This window comes from Gossypium raimondii, chromosome 6, assembly GCF_025698545.1.
Source record: "Gossypium raimondii isolate GPD5lz chromosome 6, ASM2569854v1, whole genome shotgun sequence".
In the NCBI taxonomy this organism is placed as follows: domain Eukaryota; kingdom Viridiplantae; phylum Streptophyta; class Magnoliopsida; order Malvales; family Malvaceae; genus Gossypium; species Gossypium raimondii.
The window spans coordinates 30,634,574-30,652,433 of record NC_068570.1 but is presented as its reverse complement, the minus strand read 5'-3'; the positions used below and the strand labels follow the sequence as shown (position 1 = coordinate 30,652,433).

General features: G+C 34.1%; 1 protein-coding gene and 1 non-coding gene across 2 annotated transcripts; one reads left to right on the top strand and one right to left on the bottom strand.

The window, feature by feature from the left end:
- The first annotated feature begins 3,218 nt into the window (after window positions 1-3,218).
- Window positions 3,219-3,325, top strand: LOC128042108 (small nucleolar RNA R71). The gene has a single exon (XR_008197315.1). It is a non-coding gene; the product is annotated as a small nucleolar RNA R71 (small nucleolar RNA).
- A 3,169-nt stretch (window positions 3,326-6,494) lies between these two features.
- Window positions 6,495-17,607, bottom strand: LOC105773563 (biotin carboxyl carrier protein of acetyl-CoA carboxylase, chloroplastic). Its single transcript, XM_012595567.2, has 7 exons — window positions 17,183-17,607; window positions 9,977-10,030; window positions 9,715-9,881; window positions 9,312-9,630; window positions 9,140-9,211; window positions 6,963-7,028; window positions 6,495-6,852 (listed from the first exon to the last, which is right to left on the bottom strand). The coding sequence occupies exons 1-7, from the start codon at window positions 17,327-17,329 to the stop codon at window positions 6,829-6,831; spliced, it is 849 nt and encodes a 282-aa protein (XP_012451021.1). The 5' UTR covers window positions 17,330-17,607; the 3' UTR covers window positions 6,495-6,828.
- Window positions 17,608-17,860: the final 253 nt, after the last annotated feature.

Below are 17,860 nucleotides of genomic sequence, written 5' to 3'. Positions count from 1 at the left end.
ACCCGTTGAACCACTAGAATAATATCAGATACGTGGAAATCTCACACACTATGCGCTAACATATGATCAAAACCATTACTTTCTCTTATCTCATATAAATGCTCTCTCTCGAGCCATAAGTGGGTCTGCTCACACAAGCTATCAGTTAGGACGTACCTACACAGTGTTGCTCACACATGCTGTCAAGTAACCACAACACATGTCAAAAACTCAGCCATCGGTAGGACGTACAAGACCAGCACCCGAAACACGGTAACCCCTAATGACATGTCATTTGTATCCTATATATTCCTAAGGTTCAAATGGGATCCGAAAGTCACCGAAACTTCGTTGGATTTTTTCGTAGAGACGTAATACCATAATATAAATTAAAATCATGTAAATCGAGTGTAATACAACTTGAATTAAATGTACGAACTTACCTCAATCACAACCAAAGAAATACGATCGAGTAATCTAACACTTTTTCCTTTCCCCGATCTAAATTCGTACACTGCTTTTCTTGATCTAAATAATCAAATTTAATTCATTCAAACTTCATTCTATTCAATTAAAACCAAAAATCATATTTTGGAAAAATTACGCTTTTGCCCCTATAATTTTGGATTCATTACAATTTAGTCCTTATGTTTATAAAATGAAATTCATGCAATTTGGTACCAACCCACTATAGTTGATTTTTTTAGGCCCCTCACAAGTCCTGCATTTCATTTATTTCACAATTTCACCACGAATAATTTTTTTATTTTTCAATTTAATCCATAATTGACAAATTCATAAAAATTCCCTTTGCAAAAGTTGTTCAACTATCATTTAACATTCATTTTCATCCATCAAACATCAAAAAAAACTAATATACATTCATGGTAAAACCCTATACTTTTAACAGTTTTGTAAATTAGTCCCCAAGCTAATAGATTAAGCTACAACGACTCCAAAAACATAGAAATCATTAAAAATTGAACAAAAATGCACTTACATGCACACACCAAGGTTGGTCAAATGCTTCAAGCCCTAACTATGGGTTCTTATCCTTCAATTTTCGGTGGTGTTTCACATTAAGAAAGATGGCACCTTTATTTTCTTTTTGTTTTATTTTACTTAATTACTAATTTAACCTTACTTTTAACGTTTATAAATTACATTAATGATGTCCATCTTTGTCCACTAAATATATTAATGGTTTAATTACCATTTAAGGCCACTCATATTCCAATTTCATAGCAATTTGACACTTTTACTTGTAGAACTCTAATTTTGCACCTTATGCAATTTAGTCCTTTTTATCAAATTAAGCATGTTAACGATAAAATTTCTTAACAAAATTTTTATACGGTACAACTATCATGCTGTAGACAATAAAATAATAATAAAATAAATATTTCAACATCAGATTTGTGGTCCCAACACCACTGTTCTAATTTTACTGAAAACGGGTTGTTACAAATAATCTCATTTTTCACCACTTCCTTCATGATGGGATTCAGTCTCCTCTACTGCTCAATAGATTTTCCATGGCAATCCTTTAGTATTATCTTGTGCATGCAAATTTTTGGATTCATTCCTTTGATATCTGCAATTGACCACCCCAAGGCTTTCAAATTTTTCCTTAAAACTTCCAACAATTGAGCTTCTTGATCTGTTGTTAACTCAGTAGAGATAACTACTGGCAATGTGTTGTTATCTCCCAGATACGTGTACTTCAAGTGTACTAGAAAAGGCTTCAATTCCAGCATAGGGGGATCTTCTATGGATGGTTGAGGAGGTTTAAACGAACGGTCGGATAGATTTAATAATTCGAAACTTCTCCTTGATCCATTTCCAATTTGCTGAACTTCCATCAGTTTATCAATATCTGCAATCATCTTTGTGTCAATTAACTCACATACATCTGTATCGTTTTCTAAATTGTTAGAACAAAAATCTTCATTTTTTTTCTTGTATTGTTGTATCAATAATCTCAATAGCATGGTTTTCTTCATCAGTATCTGCACACTTCATAGCATCAAAGACATTAAAAGTTAATTGTTGATCATTAACTCTCATAGTTAATTCACCTTTTTGGACATCAATTAATGTTCTACTAGTTGCTAAGAAAGGTCTCCCAAGTATGATTGGTACCTCTTTATCAGCCTCACATTTCAAAATAATAAAATCTACTAAAAAAATAAATTTGTCAACTCTTACCAACACGTCTTCGATTTTTGGAAATGCTGAAGAAAAGGTGGTGGTGGCCTTTCTTCTATTTGTCGAGATTGTTTTACCATGGCATTTTTATCGGCAATACAAGTCGCATCCACTTCAGACTTTTTCTGGTTGCTCTTTTCCTTTTTCGCTTGCTCCCCTACTAATTCTAAATTCTTGTCATTTGCAAAAGTTGAAATTCATTCGTCAATAATGGTGTCATTCACAACTCCTAGTTGTTGAGTACCACTTCGCAATGTAATGGCTTTGCACTGTTCCTTCCCTTGAGATCAAGAACTCTCAGTGTCACTCAGCAATGCTCCTTGTTGTCTGGAATTCAATGCAGTGGCAATTTGCCCTACTTGGTTTTCCAAAACTCTTAAAAATGTAGCCTGGATCTGAATGATAACATCATTCTTGGCCATATACTCTTTCAATAAAGCTTTCATAGATGAAGAACTTGAAGCTAAATTTTGTTGGGCATTTTTTTGTGGCAAAGATTGATTGTACTCATGTCGTACACTCACGGCATTCTGTCGAATGTCATTACTGGCATTTCCCACCCCTTGAGTACTCCAACTGAAATTAGGATGTTGTTCCCCCCCCAGATTGTATGTGTTGGAGTATGGGTTGTTGTTGTTGAGATTAAAATTCCCCATGTAATAAAATGAAGCTGGGATCGACGGGCATTCATCAAAAACATGATCTTCTCGACCGTAAACACATGCTAACTCTGTTGCTTTTATTTTCTACAGTGCTGATAACCTTTTCAATGTTTTAATCATATTTGTTAAAGATGATACCTGAGCTATTAGAGATTTAATTGCATCAAGCTCCATTGCTTTTGCAACTCTTCTGCCAGTTCCAATTTTAGTAGTGGGGTATTGATAATCGTTAATTTCTATCCTTTCCAGAATTTCATAAGCCTCGTTGTATGATTTATCAAGTAAAGTTCCAATGGCAGATGCATCAACAATCATTCTTGTATAAGCATTCAATCCATTGTAAACATTTCCATTTACGTCCAATGTTGGAAACCATGCATCGGACATTTTCTCAGTAGCTCCTTGAATCGCTCTCATGCTTCATATAATGTTTCATCCTCTGATTGTCTAAACGATGTAATACCGCTCCTCAACTTCGCATTCATGTTAGGAGGATTATATCTTAGCATAAACCTCTGACACAGCACATTCCACAACACCATCGTACCTGACGGCAATGCATTTAAGCATGCCCTGGCACGATCACGCAATGAGTAAGGGAATAACTTCAATCGCAAGGGATCTTCAGGAACACCTTGCTGCCTGAATGAATCGTAGACTTCCAAAAAAAAATACTTTGTATTCTCTAGCACAGACCTGAAAAAGAAAAATCAAAACAACTAATTAAACTAAACTAACAAAAATTAAACAGATAATAACAAACTAATTTTTAACTAATATTGTCGATTCCCGGATATGGCGCCAAAAACTTGTTGCGTGTAAATATGTAATGCAAATGTGCAAGTGTACACGTCGATTCAAGTAATATAATGAAAAATGAGTATCGTCTCCACAGGAATCAAAAATTGATTAGAATTAGTAATTATTATTACTATAGATTTAACTAATGAAACTATACAAAAGAAACAGAGTATAAATTGATGAAAGGGATTAATGAATGAACTAATAATATCAATTATAACTAAAAAATGACAAAGTAATCTAAACGTCGTGGCAATTCACAAAGAATAAGTAGAAAGTATTTCTGTTGTTGAATGATAAAAGTTGGAATTACTCATGAAATATTTTCAAAACATAATAATGCAATGGCAAAATTTTGACTAAACTAGTGCCCAGAAAATTACTACTACAGTCTACTTCTTTCGAGAGTTAGATTTTAGTTATTATTCTGAGTTTGTGTATGTATACAAGACTTACGAATGATAACCACACTAACGTTCTTCACCTGTACAGATTGCAGCTTCTATGTCTAGAGTGCTACGAATATTCTTTCGAGTACTCGCCTATATCAATCGATTAATAATATGATGTATTTAATCATTTCAGATTCAAATCCATCTAGGAACATATCATGCAGTCAACTATGTCTAGAGCTTGCATGCATGCATGAAAAGTAAACATGAATTGAATGAAACAATGATTTTAATCAGAACAATATCATGGGCATTACAGATAATTCAATATTCACCTAAATAATTCCAACCCAAAGATAATTAGCACATGGTTTGGCCAATGAAATCTGAAATTAATTCATTCATCAACATTCTTCCAATTTTATGAATCACAAAAATTAAAACCAAGAAAAACAAAACAAAGGTAGAACTGCAGGAAGTTCTCACTGCACTCCAACTTCTTCTCAAGATTTTACGCAAAACTCAGGGCAGATTTCTCTTCCCCTTCTTTGCATCTGTGATCTCCTCTTTTTAGCTTTTACCCCCTTCTTCTCTTCTGAATTTTCCACACAGTTTTTCCATACAATTTTGTTGCAGAGAGAGTAACCGCTCTCTTTCTTTTTCTTTTCTCCTCACAATCAGTATCTCTTTTCTTCTCTTCTCTCTCCTTTTATAGGGTAGATCTGGCCCTCTCATCACACATATTTTGCTCCTTTTTTTTAAGGTAATTTATCTAGTACACTTAAAGTTGGCTGAGAGTGATGTGGATTGAGTGCTACATCATCTTCTTAGAATTTCCATGGCATTTCTGTTGGCAATCTATCCCACCATTTGCCATGGCAATCTTTCACCTCATTCGTTCTCTTTTCCTTCTTCCTCTTTTCCTTCTTCTTGCCTATTTCATCCTACCTGCACCTACTACCAAAGACTACCAAACCTCTTTTCAGCAATTAAAAGTAACATAAATTTACAGTTAAAACACAATCCAAGCTTTAGTACGTAATTCTCTAGTAATAAGTCTAAAATACAAACATATTTTCTTAATTACAAGCAAATACTTCAGTTTAGAAGCCTGAAATATAACTCTTTTCAAGAGCTATCAACCATACAGTGCCTTATAGGGTGCCATCTGAATGCTCAATTGAAAGTTATTATTATACACAAACTCTAATAGCGATAAATGTTCCTCCCAACTACCACGAAAATCGATTACACAACCCCTCAGCATATCCTCAAGGATCTGTATAACCCACATAGACTACCTATCAAACTGCGGATGAAAAGTCATGCTAAAGTCTAGTCGACTATCAAAAGCCTCATGCAACTTCTTCCAAAACCAAGATGTAAAACGAGAATCCCGATTTGGAATGATAGATACTGGTACTCCATGCAGTCTCACTATTTCTGAAATATACAATCTTGCCAACTTTTGCATATAGGTGATTATTATACATATTTTAAAATAAATAAAAAGGTAAATAACTAAAAAAATGAACAAATTTAAAATGAAAAAAAATCAGAAGTATGAATTGAAGCAGGAGTTAGATTTGGGTGAGAATATGGATTGGATGAGTTGGGAAGTAAATCTGAAAAATTTGCTTTTAAAAGTGACTCTGAATTTGATTTATAAGAGGGGATGAACAGTTAAAAATATGTACAAGGACATTCGAAATGGATACACCTTTTTTTCACTTATTTTTCTTTTTTGGTTTGCTTGTCATTATTTCATTGAGTACAATTTTTTTTAAAATAAAGTTCTTGAAAAAAATTTTGAAAAATCATAAACAAAAGTTAAATTTTATATTTTCCACAAAAATTGAATGATAATCTTCAATGAAAATGGTGTTTCATCAAGTTCAAGACCCTTGCACCAAGGAAGGTTGTGGTCTTTGAAAAATCAAAAGAAATCATGCAAAAATAAAAAAAGGGACATGAAACTTCCTTTCCTTCTTTATGAGATTCTTTTTTTTTTTCCTAAATGAGGAAGTTTTGTTAGTTTTGGTTGCTAGGAAAAGCTATGAGAGTTGAAATATGAAAGAAAGTGAGTGGAAGAGAGGAATTTTTTTTCAAAGCTTATTATTAAGAAAACTATTTTTTCTATTTGTGTAAGAATAAACTCATAATTGAATAATGATTTTTAATCTAGTTAATAAATTTCAGTGTTTTTTTATCGTTTATTTGTTCACACTTCAGAAAGCTTTATAAAAGTTTTTAACTAGTCTATAATTTTTAACACAATTTTATAATTTTAAAAATATTTTTTAATTTTTATAATATAATAAAAGAGTAAGGATCAAACTGATAACAATTCCAAAGGTTGAGGGCTAAATTTATGATTATAACAAAATTTTTAACATAGTTAACAGGGGGAACAGAGGAGCTGAATGAGCAAATCAAAAAGTAGAGGGGCCAATTTGGAGCAAATAAAAGTAGAGGACTAAATCCGCACAAATCGATAAGTACAGGGACCATCCTCAGAATTTAACCAATCCAGAACTTTCTTTTTTTTGAACCAATCCAAAACTTTAAATGCGTAAAAAAGGTAAAAACTACTATTCCCAACTGCAGCGATAAATTCTCATCACACGCAACTATTTCATTATCATTATGATAACAGGTTATTTGCATCTCTACCGAATCACTATCTCACAACAAAACAATGCCTCACAACGTTTACCAAAAAAAAACACAACTCAACATGCCCTCCCTAGATTTTACTCCATCGTTTTGGCTTTGCCTACTCAGTTTCAAGGTTCAATCACAAATAGAGGCTGTTAAAGGATAACAAACAAAATGTCAGAGCAACAGGGTGAAATAGAATCAAATTGCTTCAAATTTACAATATATATTACTTGGAATCCAGGAAGTCCAGAATACTCACCATATCAACGCTGACTGCTTTGCCATCTTCTGCAAGGATCTCAACTATGGTTCCCGACTGATCAGCCTAAAGCAATAAGCATTTTTCAGTTATGAGACAGTATGACAATTTCATAGATGGTGAATATAACAAAACATTCTCTTGATTATGGGGCCATATAACACATTACAGTCTGCCACTACAACAGCTGCAATTATGGGCTGTAATCACCAAAGGGAATCAAAATGCAGCTTTCTGGTTAGTTGTTGAGAGTGCTCCGATACAAAAAACTAATAGGTACCCATGCCTTCCACTGGCTGAATCTCAATTTGCCTATATTTGGCTACATCAGCTTTAATTAACCAAGTAGTTAAGCCAATAGCTACTCACAAATTTTTCCCAATATATGATACAACAGAGAACACAAAAATGCATGCAATGAACCTCAACCACTACCCATCTATTATAAAAACTGTTTACATATTCATAAACATGGTTTGGAACATTTTACCTTTGATGGGTAAATATCAAAGTTTTGTTAAGGTTAAACTATTATCAAGGAAGCATAAGCGGTCAATTCAAAAATTGGAAACATAACTGGCCATCTAAATGAAAACCTACAGCAGCGTCAAACACTAATAACCAGAAAGTACTCGTCAAGCTAGCCTCAAGTTTTAGTTGGAGTATTGAACCTTTATGCCTTTCACATTCAAATATCCTAACCAGAATTAGAAACAAAACTCTTGATGTCAACTAAATGAATCTTTTCCTCCCATTTTGCCAATGTTAAAAGCATACTCTTAAAAACATGAAAAGAGCAATTGACTCGTAAATTTACCAAGGCACACGATACGGGAACCTTAGGTGCAGATTAGAACTCCTATTATCATTTGGGCTTGCTACCTCTATGCTAACCAGCAGCGAAAAGTACACGACATATGGAGGAGAATGAGAATGAAAATGATGAAGGGTGAAGCCAAATGGAGAAGAGCAAATAACCACTTTTGTGTGGGGAATCCTGCAGCTTCAAAGATCCCATTTTGAATGAGAGGTATCCTTCTAAGCTGACATGGGAGGATGTTCTCGAGAATGGTACAATGATAGTACTGAGGAAGATTGAGAAGCGCCGATTTCATCAACTCCCTTGCAGCCAAAACAACCAGTCTCAGAAGAATTGAACAGTTTGAACTATGGAGGGGGTTTTCAAATTTTTATTGAACGGACTAAGGCAAATCTGGAGAATGGTGGAAAATTTCCTCTTGTATATGTAGGAAATGATTTCTTTCTGGTAAGAGTTAATAACCAGGACGATTATAACTTTCTTTTATATGAAGGTTCTTGGATTGTTGCAAGACATTATTTGACATTTGGAAGATGGAAACCTTTATTCCATCTGATTAAAAAGATTATTAGCACAACAACTGTGCAGATAATGTTAGGATCAAGCCCCAACCCATAGACCAAAAATTATAGATGTAAGTTAGCAGGAACTTTATTTCCTTTTAAGCTTGTACTTTGTAGCACAGAACCCCATGAAATTTACGTGATACAGGTGGGCCTAAGAAATTTTGCAAGGAACACTTACTACCTCAACAGGTTGGGATGTCAAGCACCTGATGAGACTAAAGTGACCACTGGCCCCCATAAGGCAACAATCTCAGTCCACCCAAATCCCCTGGTGACACCCGAGAGACTGAACCTGCAACCTAGCTCTAATAACATCTCTAAGGATCAAGTCTCAACCACTAGACCAAATGCTACAGCTGTTAGTTAGCAGGGAATTGATTTTCTAAGCTAGCAGCACAAAAACCTGCGTGCAGACATGCTGAAAGCAGGCCTAAGGGGCTCTGCAAGGGACTTGGTATCCCAATAGTTTGGACCGTCAAGCATATGATGAGTTTAGGGTGATCTCTGCCTCATAAGCCAAAAGATACCTAGAAACCTTCATGAGCACATTTGTTATCAAATTCCAGTCTGTGTTGCTTGGAACACTCAAGTTTATTAAAAGACACTTCAAGTCTCTAAGAGCTTCAGAGTTTATTTCAAACTTTCTTTAAAAGTTCAGACTTAAATATATCAATATTATTCTACATCAGGAATATCGAAGTTCTAAAATAATGAGAAAAAATGTAAAGGAACACTAACATTTGTGACTAAAATCATTATATCTTTTCTAGGCAGAAAGAATAAGAACTTACCTCTATTTCATTCATCAACTTCATTGCCTCAATGATGCATAAAACTTGACCCTTCTGCACCTTGTCTCCAACCTACAGATTGCATAAGTCCAAAGAGCCAAAGAGAATCAACTGCAGGATAGACATAATACCAGTGGCATTAAAACAATAAAACCTAACATGGAATACAAACCTTCACAAATGGTGGTTCACCAGGAGCCGGACTTCTGTAGAATGTACCGGCCATTGGACATTTAAAAGGCGGAAGTGATGATTTGGCTGACTTAGAAGCAGCTAGGGAAGGTGCTGGAGTTGGGGCAGCAGATGCTTGACCAGGAGGAAGTGCAGGGACAGATGGGACAGGAGGCATTACTGGTGGTTGAGAGGGTGACTGCATCATCACAACTGGAGCTGCAGATGGTGGTTGCGGCAAGGCCTCCTTTTTCCGAATTACCAGTTCACAGTCAAGTTGTTTAAGCTGCAACTCCACAATATCTCGTGAATCAACTAGCCTAGAAGAAAACATATAATAACCATGAAATTGATCAACCTTAGGGGAAATGAAAAACAGCCAAAAACCTCTTAAAGAAACATACTTTACTAGACTTGAAACTTGATTAAGGAATTCTGCAATTGACTCTTCTGTGGCCATAGCTGGAGGAGATACATCGCTTGATGTCTTAGCATCCTTTGCTTCTGCTGTTGGTGCCCCTGATTTCATTGTAGGTGCAGCAGAAGCATTTGATGATCCATCTATGGCAACCTTTGAAGGCAACAGATGATTCCAAAAGCATGTTTAGGATGGAATCAAAACTTGGAAACTGATACTCTAACCAAAATCATTTAAAAGAGGTTTACCTCATTAAGTTGGGCTTTCACCACTGTTTTAGAGTTCTGACCATGTTGCAAACTCTGCAATGTAAAGACTAGAAACATTTTCAATTCAACAAAGAAAATCAGCAGTTAAAGTGCACTTGACAGAAAAACATAAAATTTCAGTTTTTCTTTTTATTATATGTCTATAATTCATAGCAAAAAACAAAATGTTTGAGAGCTGCACAAGTAGAAAGATGTCAATTTTCAACCATTGATGAGCCTCACACTCTCATATTACATTGCATGGATGACAACCATAATACATAATGAGACTAAAAAACCAACTGTTTATATCCAAATAACTCCATTAATAGTGAGGTGAGAGAAAAAAATTCTTTTTAGACTTAATGAAAACCTTGGCCACATTATTTTGCAAGCAATGAAGAATCTGGTAACCACCAGTCAACCATGATATGTATAACTGCATGAATTTTCTTCACATAGTTTAGCCAATCATCGGAAAGTGTTAAATCACCACTGAGGAGTGAACTTAATTGCATTCATGAAAGCATTAAGAATGTCCTAAAGGAATTCATTTAACTTTGCATTGTAATGTATGATCACCATGTCTGCAAGTGGAGGTGACAGATTATTCTAAATGTTCGGGCCTGGTCCTTCTAACAAAACTATCCTCCTCCGAATTATGCAAAAAGTATCAGCTCTATGCAATTAAAATTGCAGTAGTTTCTTGTCTCTTAGACATGTCCTTATGTTAAACAAGAACCATATTATAGTTTCATCTAGTAAAAACTACAACAAACACTAACTTATAACTTTATAGAATTATGGAATAAAATATGATAGACCTGGATGATTAATATAATCTGTCAATAAGAGATTTGGGGATTTCAATTAGGGATTTGGAGATAATTTAGGAGGTTAGGTTTTTTTGCTATGTAAAGTCTTAATAAAGAGATCCCTAGCCTAGAATCAATGATCTCTATCAATTAAGGGAATTTCATACCTAATCAGTGGTGTGGTATGCTTCCCTATATATTATGTTGAACTTTTTCAGAATAAATTATTCTGAAAATTACAACCATTTGTTCCAAACTCTCTTATTTTGTCCTAAAGTTTCTAGTCTAAAACCTAACTTTTGTCCACAACTTTTTTTTCCTTAAATCTGCATGGTATCAAAGCTAGCTTAATTTTCTTTTATGGTTGAAACAACCATCGTGGAGAGAAAAATACTTGAGGCAGAAAGCTCCACTCTTGGTAGAATATACAGAAACACCATATTTCACAAAAGTGAAAATTCAGCCCATGTTTCAAAGGAAAATGAAGCTTAAATTAGCAGCAAGAGAAAACCCTAGTGTGGCTGTGCCTTTGAAGCACCAAATGAAGAGCAAGGGCAGCAAAATACTCCAAAATTGTCTCATTGTACAAAGGAACAACAATAGGACCTGTACAATACTTTCCAATCTCCACAATTCCAAGTAAATTCCCCAAATTCCTTATATTTTTTTGCTCAGAAAGGTAATTTTGTTTATGCACTCAGTGTTAATCCTAGCTAAACAAGTTCTTGGATCATAGATTCTGGAGCAACTGATCATACGACAAGCTACTCCGAATTGTTTTCCACTTACATTCCCTGAGTAGGGAATAAAAAAGTCAAGATTGTTGATGGGTCTCTCTTGACAATTGCTATCCATTGTGACATCCCCATCTATAACCTTGCATCATGTCCTTCACATCCCTAAATCCTCTTGTAATCTTCTGTCCATTACTAAAATAACTAATGATCTCAGGTGTGGTGTTAAGTTTTACCCTTCTCGACATGAGTTTCAGGACATGGCCTCAAGGAGAACAACTGGCAGTGCTAGGGAAAGTGGAGGCCTTTTGTCCATTTCTGATGATGTTACACTTTAGCATTACAGATTAGGACATCCAAATTTTTATTATTTAAAACACTTTCTTCCTAATTTATTAAACACTAAAAGGCTGCCTTCATATCAGTGTGAGATCAGTGAATTGGCTAAACATTACCAATCATCCTTTCACCCTAGACCTTATAAATCCTCACAATAAGTTATGCTAATTCATAACGATATGTTTTGAGACCATATAGGATTTTTACCATGTCTGGTAAAAAATGGTTTATTACTTTTATTGGTGATCATAATTGGTTTAGTTGGGTACACTTATTAAGGGATAAATCTTAAGTAAAATATGTATTTAAGCTTTTTCATACAATGATAATGACACAATTTGAAGAAAAAATAAAATTATTTAGAAGTGATAATGGTAAAGAGTATTTTAATAAGGTATTAGGGGATTTCTTCTCAGAAAATGGTATAGTACATCAAAGCTCATGCATTAACACACCTTAACAAAATGGCATAACTAAAAGAAAAATACCTTCTTGAAGTCACTAGGGCATTGTCGTTTACTAATAGGGTTCCTAAATATCTATGGGGAGAAGCTCCTTCGACTGCTACATACCAGAGTCAAAGAAATTGGACTGGAACTTCTCAACACTATCAAAAGTATATACTTCGTTGTTCAAACCTCATTGAAGTTCTAGGTAATCCTCATGTTAAATCTATCCACATGAGTTTCCCTAGTTCTAAGTTAGTTCATTTTGAGTCGAGCATGAAATTGTGTTAAGTATCCTATCTCAAAATTTGTTTCCTACAAAAATCTGTCATGAATGTTCTTTGTGTTTTCCTCACATTCGTCTAGTGTCCAAAATATTTACAATACACAATTAGTAGTTAAAGGGTTTACCCAAACCTATGGCACTTCTTATCTTGAAACCTTCGCACCCGTAGCAAAACTAAATACAACAAGAGTGCTACTAACAATTGCAACTGACTTTGATTGGTCGCTCCAACAACTAGATGTAAAGAATGCATTCCTCAATGGTAATTTAAAGGAAGAAATTAACATGGATCCACTCCCAAGTTTTGAATGGAAATATAGATCAAAGGTATGTAAACTAAAAAAGGCCTTTATGGTTGAAGCAATTACCAAGTGCTTAGTTGAGAAGATTTACTCAGTTTGTGAAGAAACAAGGCTATACTTAAGGATAAAAAGATCACATGTTCACAAAGCATTCAATTAATGGGAAGATAGCAGCTTTGATACTGTATGTTGATGATATTATTCTCATAGGAGATGACAAGTGAAATGAAGAGATTGACGAAGTGCTAAGCTTTTGGGTAAAAGTATCATGGAGGCCCTTGTATTAGGTGTCGGATTGCATTTTTCCCTCTCTACTCAAAAAATGGACAAATTAGTCCCTATATGTTAGATCAAAGAGCAAACTGGTCCTATTAAAAATTTCATCTATTTCTACTGCTAAAAACTGATCATTGTATAGCAGCATAAGATACATGCGATACATGTCACTGTCTAGTTATTCCATCAACGACACCAATTTTTAACAGTAAAAATGGATGAAATTTTTTATAGTAAAGACCAATTAGCTCTTTGGTCTAACATACATGGACTAATTTGCCCATTTTTTAAGTAGAAGAGGTAAAATGCAATCTAACTCCTAATGCAGAGGCCTCCATGGTATTTTTACCTAGCTTTTGAGGTTGAAATCAAATACTTGGGATTACTAAAATATTTTCCTGGTATGGAGGTCGCTCGATCAAGGAAAGAGATTGCAATGCCACAAAAAAAGAAAATACGTGATGCATCTACTTCAAGAAACTGGTATGAGTGGTTGCCCTACTAAGACCCTTATTGACCCAAATCAAAAACTTGGAGAGCTTGATTGACCCAAATCAATAGGGGAGCCCTAATGAACACATCTAAATACCATAAACTAGTTGGAAAGTTGATTTATTTATCACACAACCAAACATTGCATTTTTCGTATGCTTTGTAAGCCAATTCAAGCATTTCCTCTGAAGAACATCTTCAAGCAATCTACTGCATCTTGAGATACTAAAAAAACCCTTCCGGGAATGGATTATTTTTCAGAAAGAACAATCAACAAAGCATGAAGTCCACAGCAAGATCCATTACATATCGAAAAAATCAGGTTATCGTACGTCCGTCTGGGGACACTGGCAACTTTGATAAGTAAAAAACAAAATGTGGAGACCTGTAGTAATGCTGAAGCAATTTATAGATCCATGGCACATAGATTGCAACATGATGTGGCTTAAACATATTTTGGAGGACGAAGACTTTTGACTATGAGAAGCTATATTGTAACAACAAAAGCAGCCATTAGTATTGCCTACACTCCAATCCAACGGGTCAAAAGAAAGCATGTTGAGATTTATAGGCAATTCATAAAGGAAAATATTGAGATTGGAATATTTTGTATGTCATTTATCCCTACATCACAATAAGTGGCAAATATTCTCACAAAGAGATTGTTCAAATCAAACCTTGAGTGGGTATGATCAATATCTATGCAACAACTTGAAGGGAGTGTAGAATTATGGAATAAAATATGATAGACCTAAATAATTAACATAATATGTCAATAAGGCATTTGAAGTTGTAAATTAGGGACTTGGAGATAATTTTGAACATTGGATTTTTTCATGTGAAGTCTTAATAAAGAGATCCTCAAGCCAAGGATCTCTAGCAATTAAGGGAATTTCGTATCATATTTAGTGGTATGCTTTTCCTATAAGTAATGTTAATTTTTTTTTAAGAATGAAGTATCCAAAAAGTAACAACCTTTTGTTCTAAACTCTCTTATTTATCTGTCCCAAAGTTTCTATTCTATAACATTATCTTTGTCCTCAACCTTTTTTCTTAAGTCCACAAAATTATCACCATCCCCATGTCCTTTTGGCTTCATTCCAAATGGAAACATTACAATTTTTATGAAATTTTATTTTCCATTGCCATTAACCTCTTAAATCAATGTATCTTCTAAATTTTAAGTTTGAGAATTAGTTTTCATGTATCTCTTGCACACAATATATCAAAACATATGAAGGTAAACAAATTATACTTTCTTTAATCATTTTGACCTCATTTTTCTAGTGCATTATATTTTGAGAGTTAATTCTCATGCACAAGATTAAATTTAAGACATCTGTGTGTTTTGTACCATAAAATATCTAGGCAAATACAAGTGGAGTGTCATTCAGAAGAAAAAAGACTGGCTTAAGTTAGTCAGCTAAGTTAATGGAACTATGCCAGTAATCTAAATGGTGACACATAAATTCAATAATAGACTTAAACTTTTTCTTGATACAATAAGTTAACTACTTTCTTAAAGTGAAATCATTCATGTAATACATTTTGTACTATAGATCTTAAACCGAGAAGTAATTAGTATACTCTTTGATTTACATGTATAATATAAGATCAATCAAAGCATAAGTTAATCTGGTAGAATAGATGATAGAACAAATTTATGATGAATCTGACACAATAGACTTTATTAAAAAGGGCTAAAACATTTATCAGATTTAGATGTCAACAATTGGTTAATAATACATAGCAATAGCTTTTTACAATCTGTAGTGGCCTACTGAATTTGGGATTGTAATCCTAAATAGCAACCCAACAAATAATCTCTTGATTCTAAAGGGCAGCTCCTTTCCACAAAAAAGTTGCATGATTGTTTTTCATTGTCAGCAGGGCCTAAAGGACATTATACTCTAACAGTAATTTCCACTACGGCATAGTATTCTAAAATAGGTCATCAAGCATTTTACCTTGTTATGGGATTTAGCACTTAACATATAACTCAGATTTTGGTCAAACTTCCAAGAATGAAAACGATTAAAATTATTTTAAAACTAGTATTAGTTATAACTAAGAAGGCAATGAGGCTCATTACCTAGCTGCCGGAAAAAAGAAAATTCCATTAATCCTACTAATCAGAAAAGCTTTTATCCTTTAGAATGAATTTTTGCTTAGTAAAGCTTTGGTTTCCATCCTTTGGATTTCCACACATGATACCTCAGTTTATCTGAAGCATCAAAGCCAGTTGCATATCTATAAATTGTCAATTTCCTAGCTTGTATATTTCCTTTAACTCCCATGCACAGAGCTAGTTTCCAATCTTTATTTAGTTTCATATAAACTCTTACAAAACGTATTTGGCTTAAATTACAATTTACTATTATCCCAAAGAAAACCTGAAACTTACAAGTTGTATTATCCAAAAACAAAAAGAAAACAGAAAATAACAAGATAATATTTTTAACATATGATATATGAGAGAACACTAAGAAATACTTAGTTTATGGTTGTAAATGTTATGGTCCAGAGGTTCAGCCTAAAATGGAATCAGTAGAACATAATCCTTCATTCCTCTACTTATTCATAAAACTCTTCTATCACAAAAAGGTGCACAGTTGACCAGCAATGAAGAAAACTGCACTTCTAGCGCAAGAAACATATTGTTTCACAAATAAGAGACTCATGCAAATGAAAGCACAGGCATCAAACATTCAAGTCTTTTGCTCTTTCAGTGAATGATGACAGAAAGATCAGACCATGCTGTGACATGGCAAAAATTACTTATTGTTGTATAAATATTTTAAGAAAAAAAAAAAAAGGAACGAATTTCCTCGCTTTCCTCCCCCTACCCCTAGCTTCCTATCTATTCCTATAATATCGGATAAACTAATTTTTTATTTCTAGCACAATACATGGAAGAGAAATGACCAAGAAAAAAAAACCCATCTAATTACAAACTCAAAGAGAAACAAGCATTCCATCTTCCTTCTGGACACTTGCTTTTACTTTTCCAAAAGTTGCTGAAAGAAAATTCATGTTTGGTTTAACCATGGAGATAACTAAAATGTCGCACACATAAACAATTTTCAATTTCACAACGGGTAAAATAATTTGTAATTCGTTAATGTAAATAAGTTTCTGTATCCAATAATAACAAAAAAAAAAGCCTAAAATACGAGGCCAATATGCAAATAAAACAGCATTGAACACATTTATAAAAGCAAGAAAATTTAAATGCAAAGATAAACAAACATCTTCTCCTCTCTTTGCTACTAAATTAACAACAAAAAGGCAAGGATTCAAGCTTAAATTTGCTCAAACAATGGACATCACCAATTTACACTCTGCTTCTCTCATAGCAACAACAAAAAAGAGAAAAATCTAAGCAAAGATTCACAGAATAAATATATTATCTCTTCCTAGTATGGAATTTGGCATTAACAGATTGAAAGCAGCTAAAAATGCATACTAAAGAAATAAAATTACAAAAAGGGAGAAAATTTAGAAGGATGTAGTTACCTTGGAGAAGAATCGAAGGTTTAGCCTCGAAGAAAAGCGAAAGGAGACGGTGGAGAGCTGAAGGTTAGTGGAATTAGGCAAGGCAGTGGTTGTTTTAGCAACGGAAGCGAAGGCAGCGGAGGGTGTTGTTGAGAGTGAAGAGGCCATTTATTTTTCAATCGACAGAGAGAATAAGAAATGAGATTGGATTTGTAAGAGAGAAGAACTTGAAAGGAAATGAGAAAGAGGATTTAAAAGAGTTACAGAGAAGAAATGAAAGGAAAGGGTTTTGGGGAATCCGTCGAGGAGGGGAAGAGAGGAGGAAACTGGATGAGTTAGTCGATGAAATTGAAGAGAGACGATAGTAGAAAGTGAGGTTCCAAAGTGCGGGATTGGATTAGGCTTTGGCCAGCTATTCGCTCCGTTCGATCTCATTCAATTTGGTTTTCTTTTTTTCTTTTACGTGACTCTTATTGGATTAAAGGGGGTAAAATTGTTAGACAAATTAATTTGTAGGGTAGATTAACTAGTAAATTGATTGTAACACCTAAAAATTTTTATTAGACACATGACATTATTCAAGAAGCAGATATAGTGAATTGACTAGAAATTTAAAAAATGAGTTAGATAAATGATTCTTATGAAGGCAAAGTTAATATTTGATATGGAAATTGAAGCGGATATAGTGAATTGACTAGA

Coding starts and splice junctions, on each gene's coding strand:
- LOC105773563 (XM_012595567.2), bottom strand. CDS start 17,329: ATGGCCTCTTCACTCTCAACAACACCCTCCGCTGCCTTCGCTTCCGTT. Junction 9,882..9,976: donor TGAAAGCCCAACTTAATGAG/GTAAACCTCTTT, acceptor TTGCCTTCAAAG/GTTGCCATAGATGGATCATC. Junction 7,029..9,139: donor AGTTGATGAATGAAATAGAG/GTAAGTTCTTAT, acceptor TTATTGCTTTAG/GCTGATCAGTCGGGAACCAT.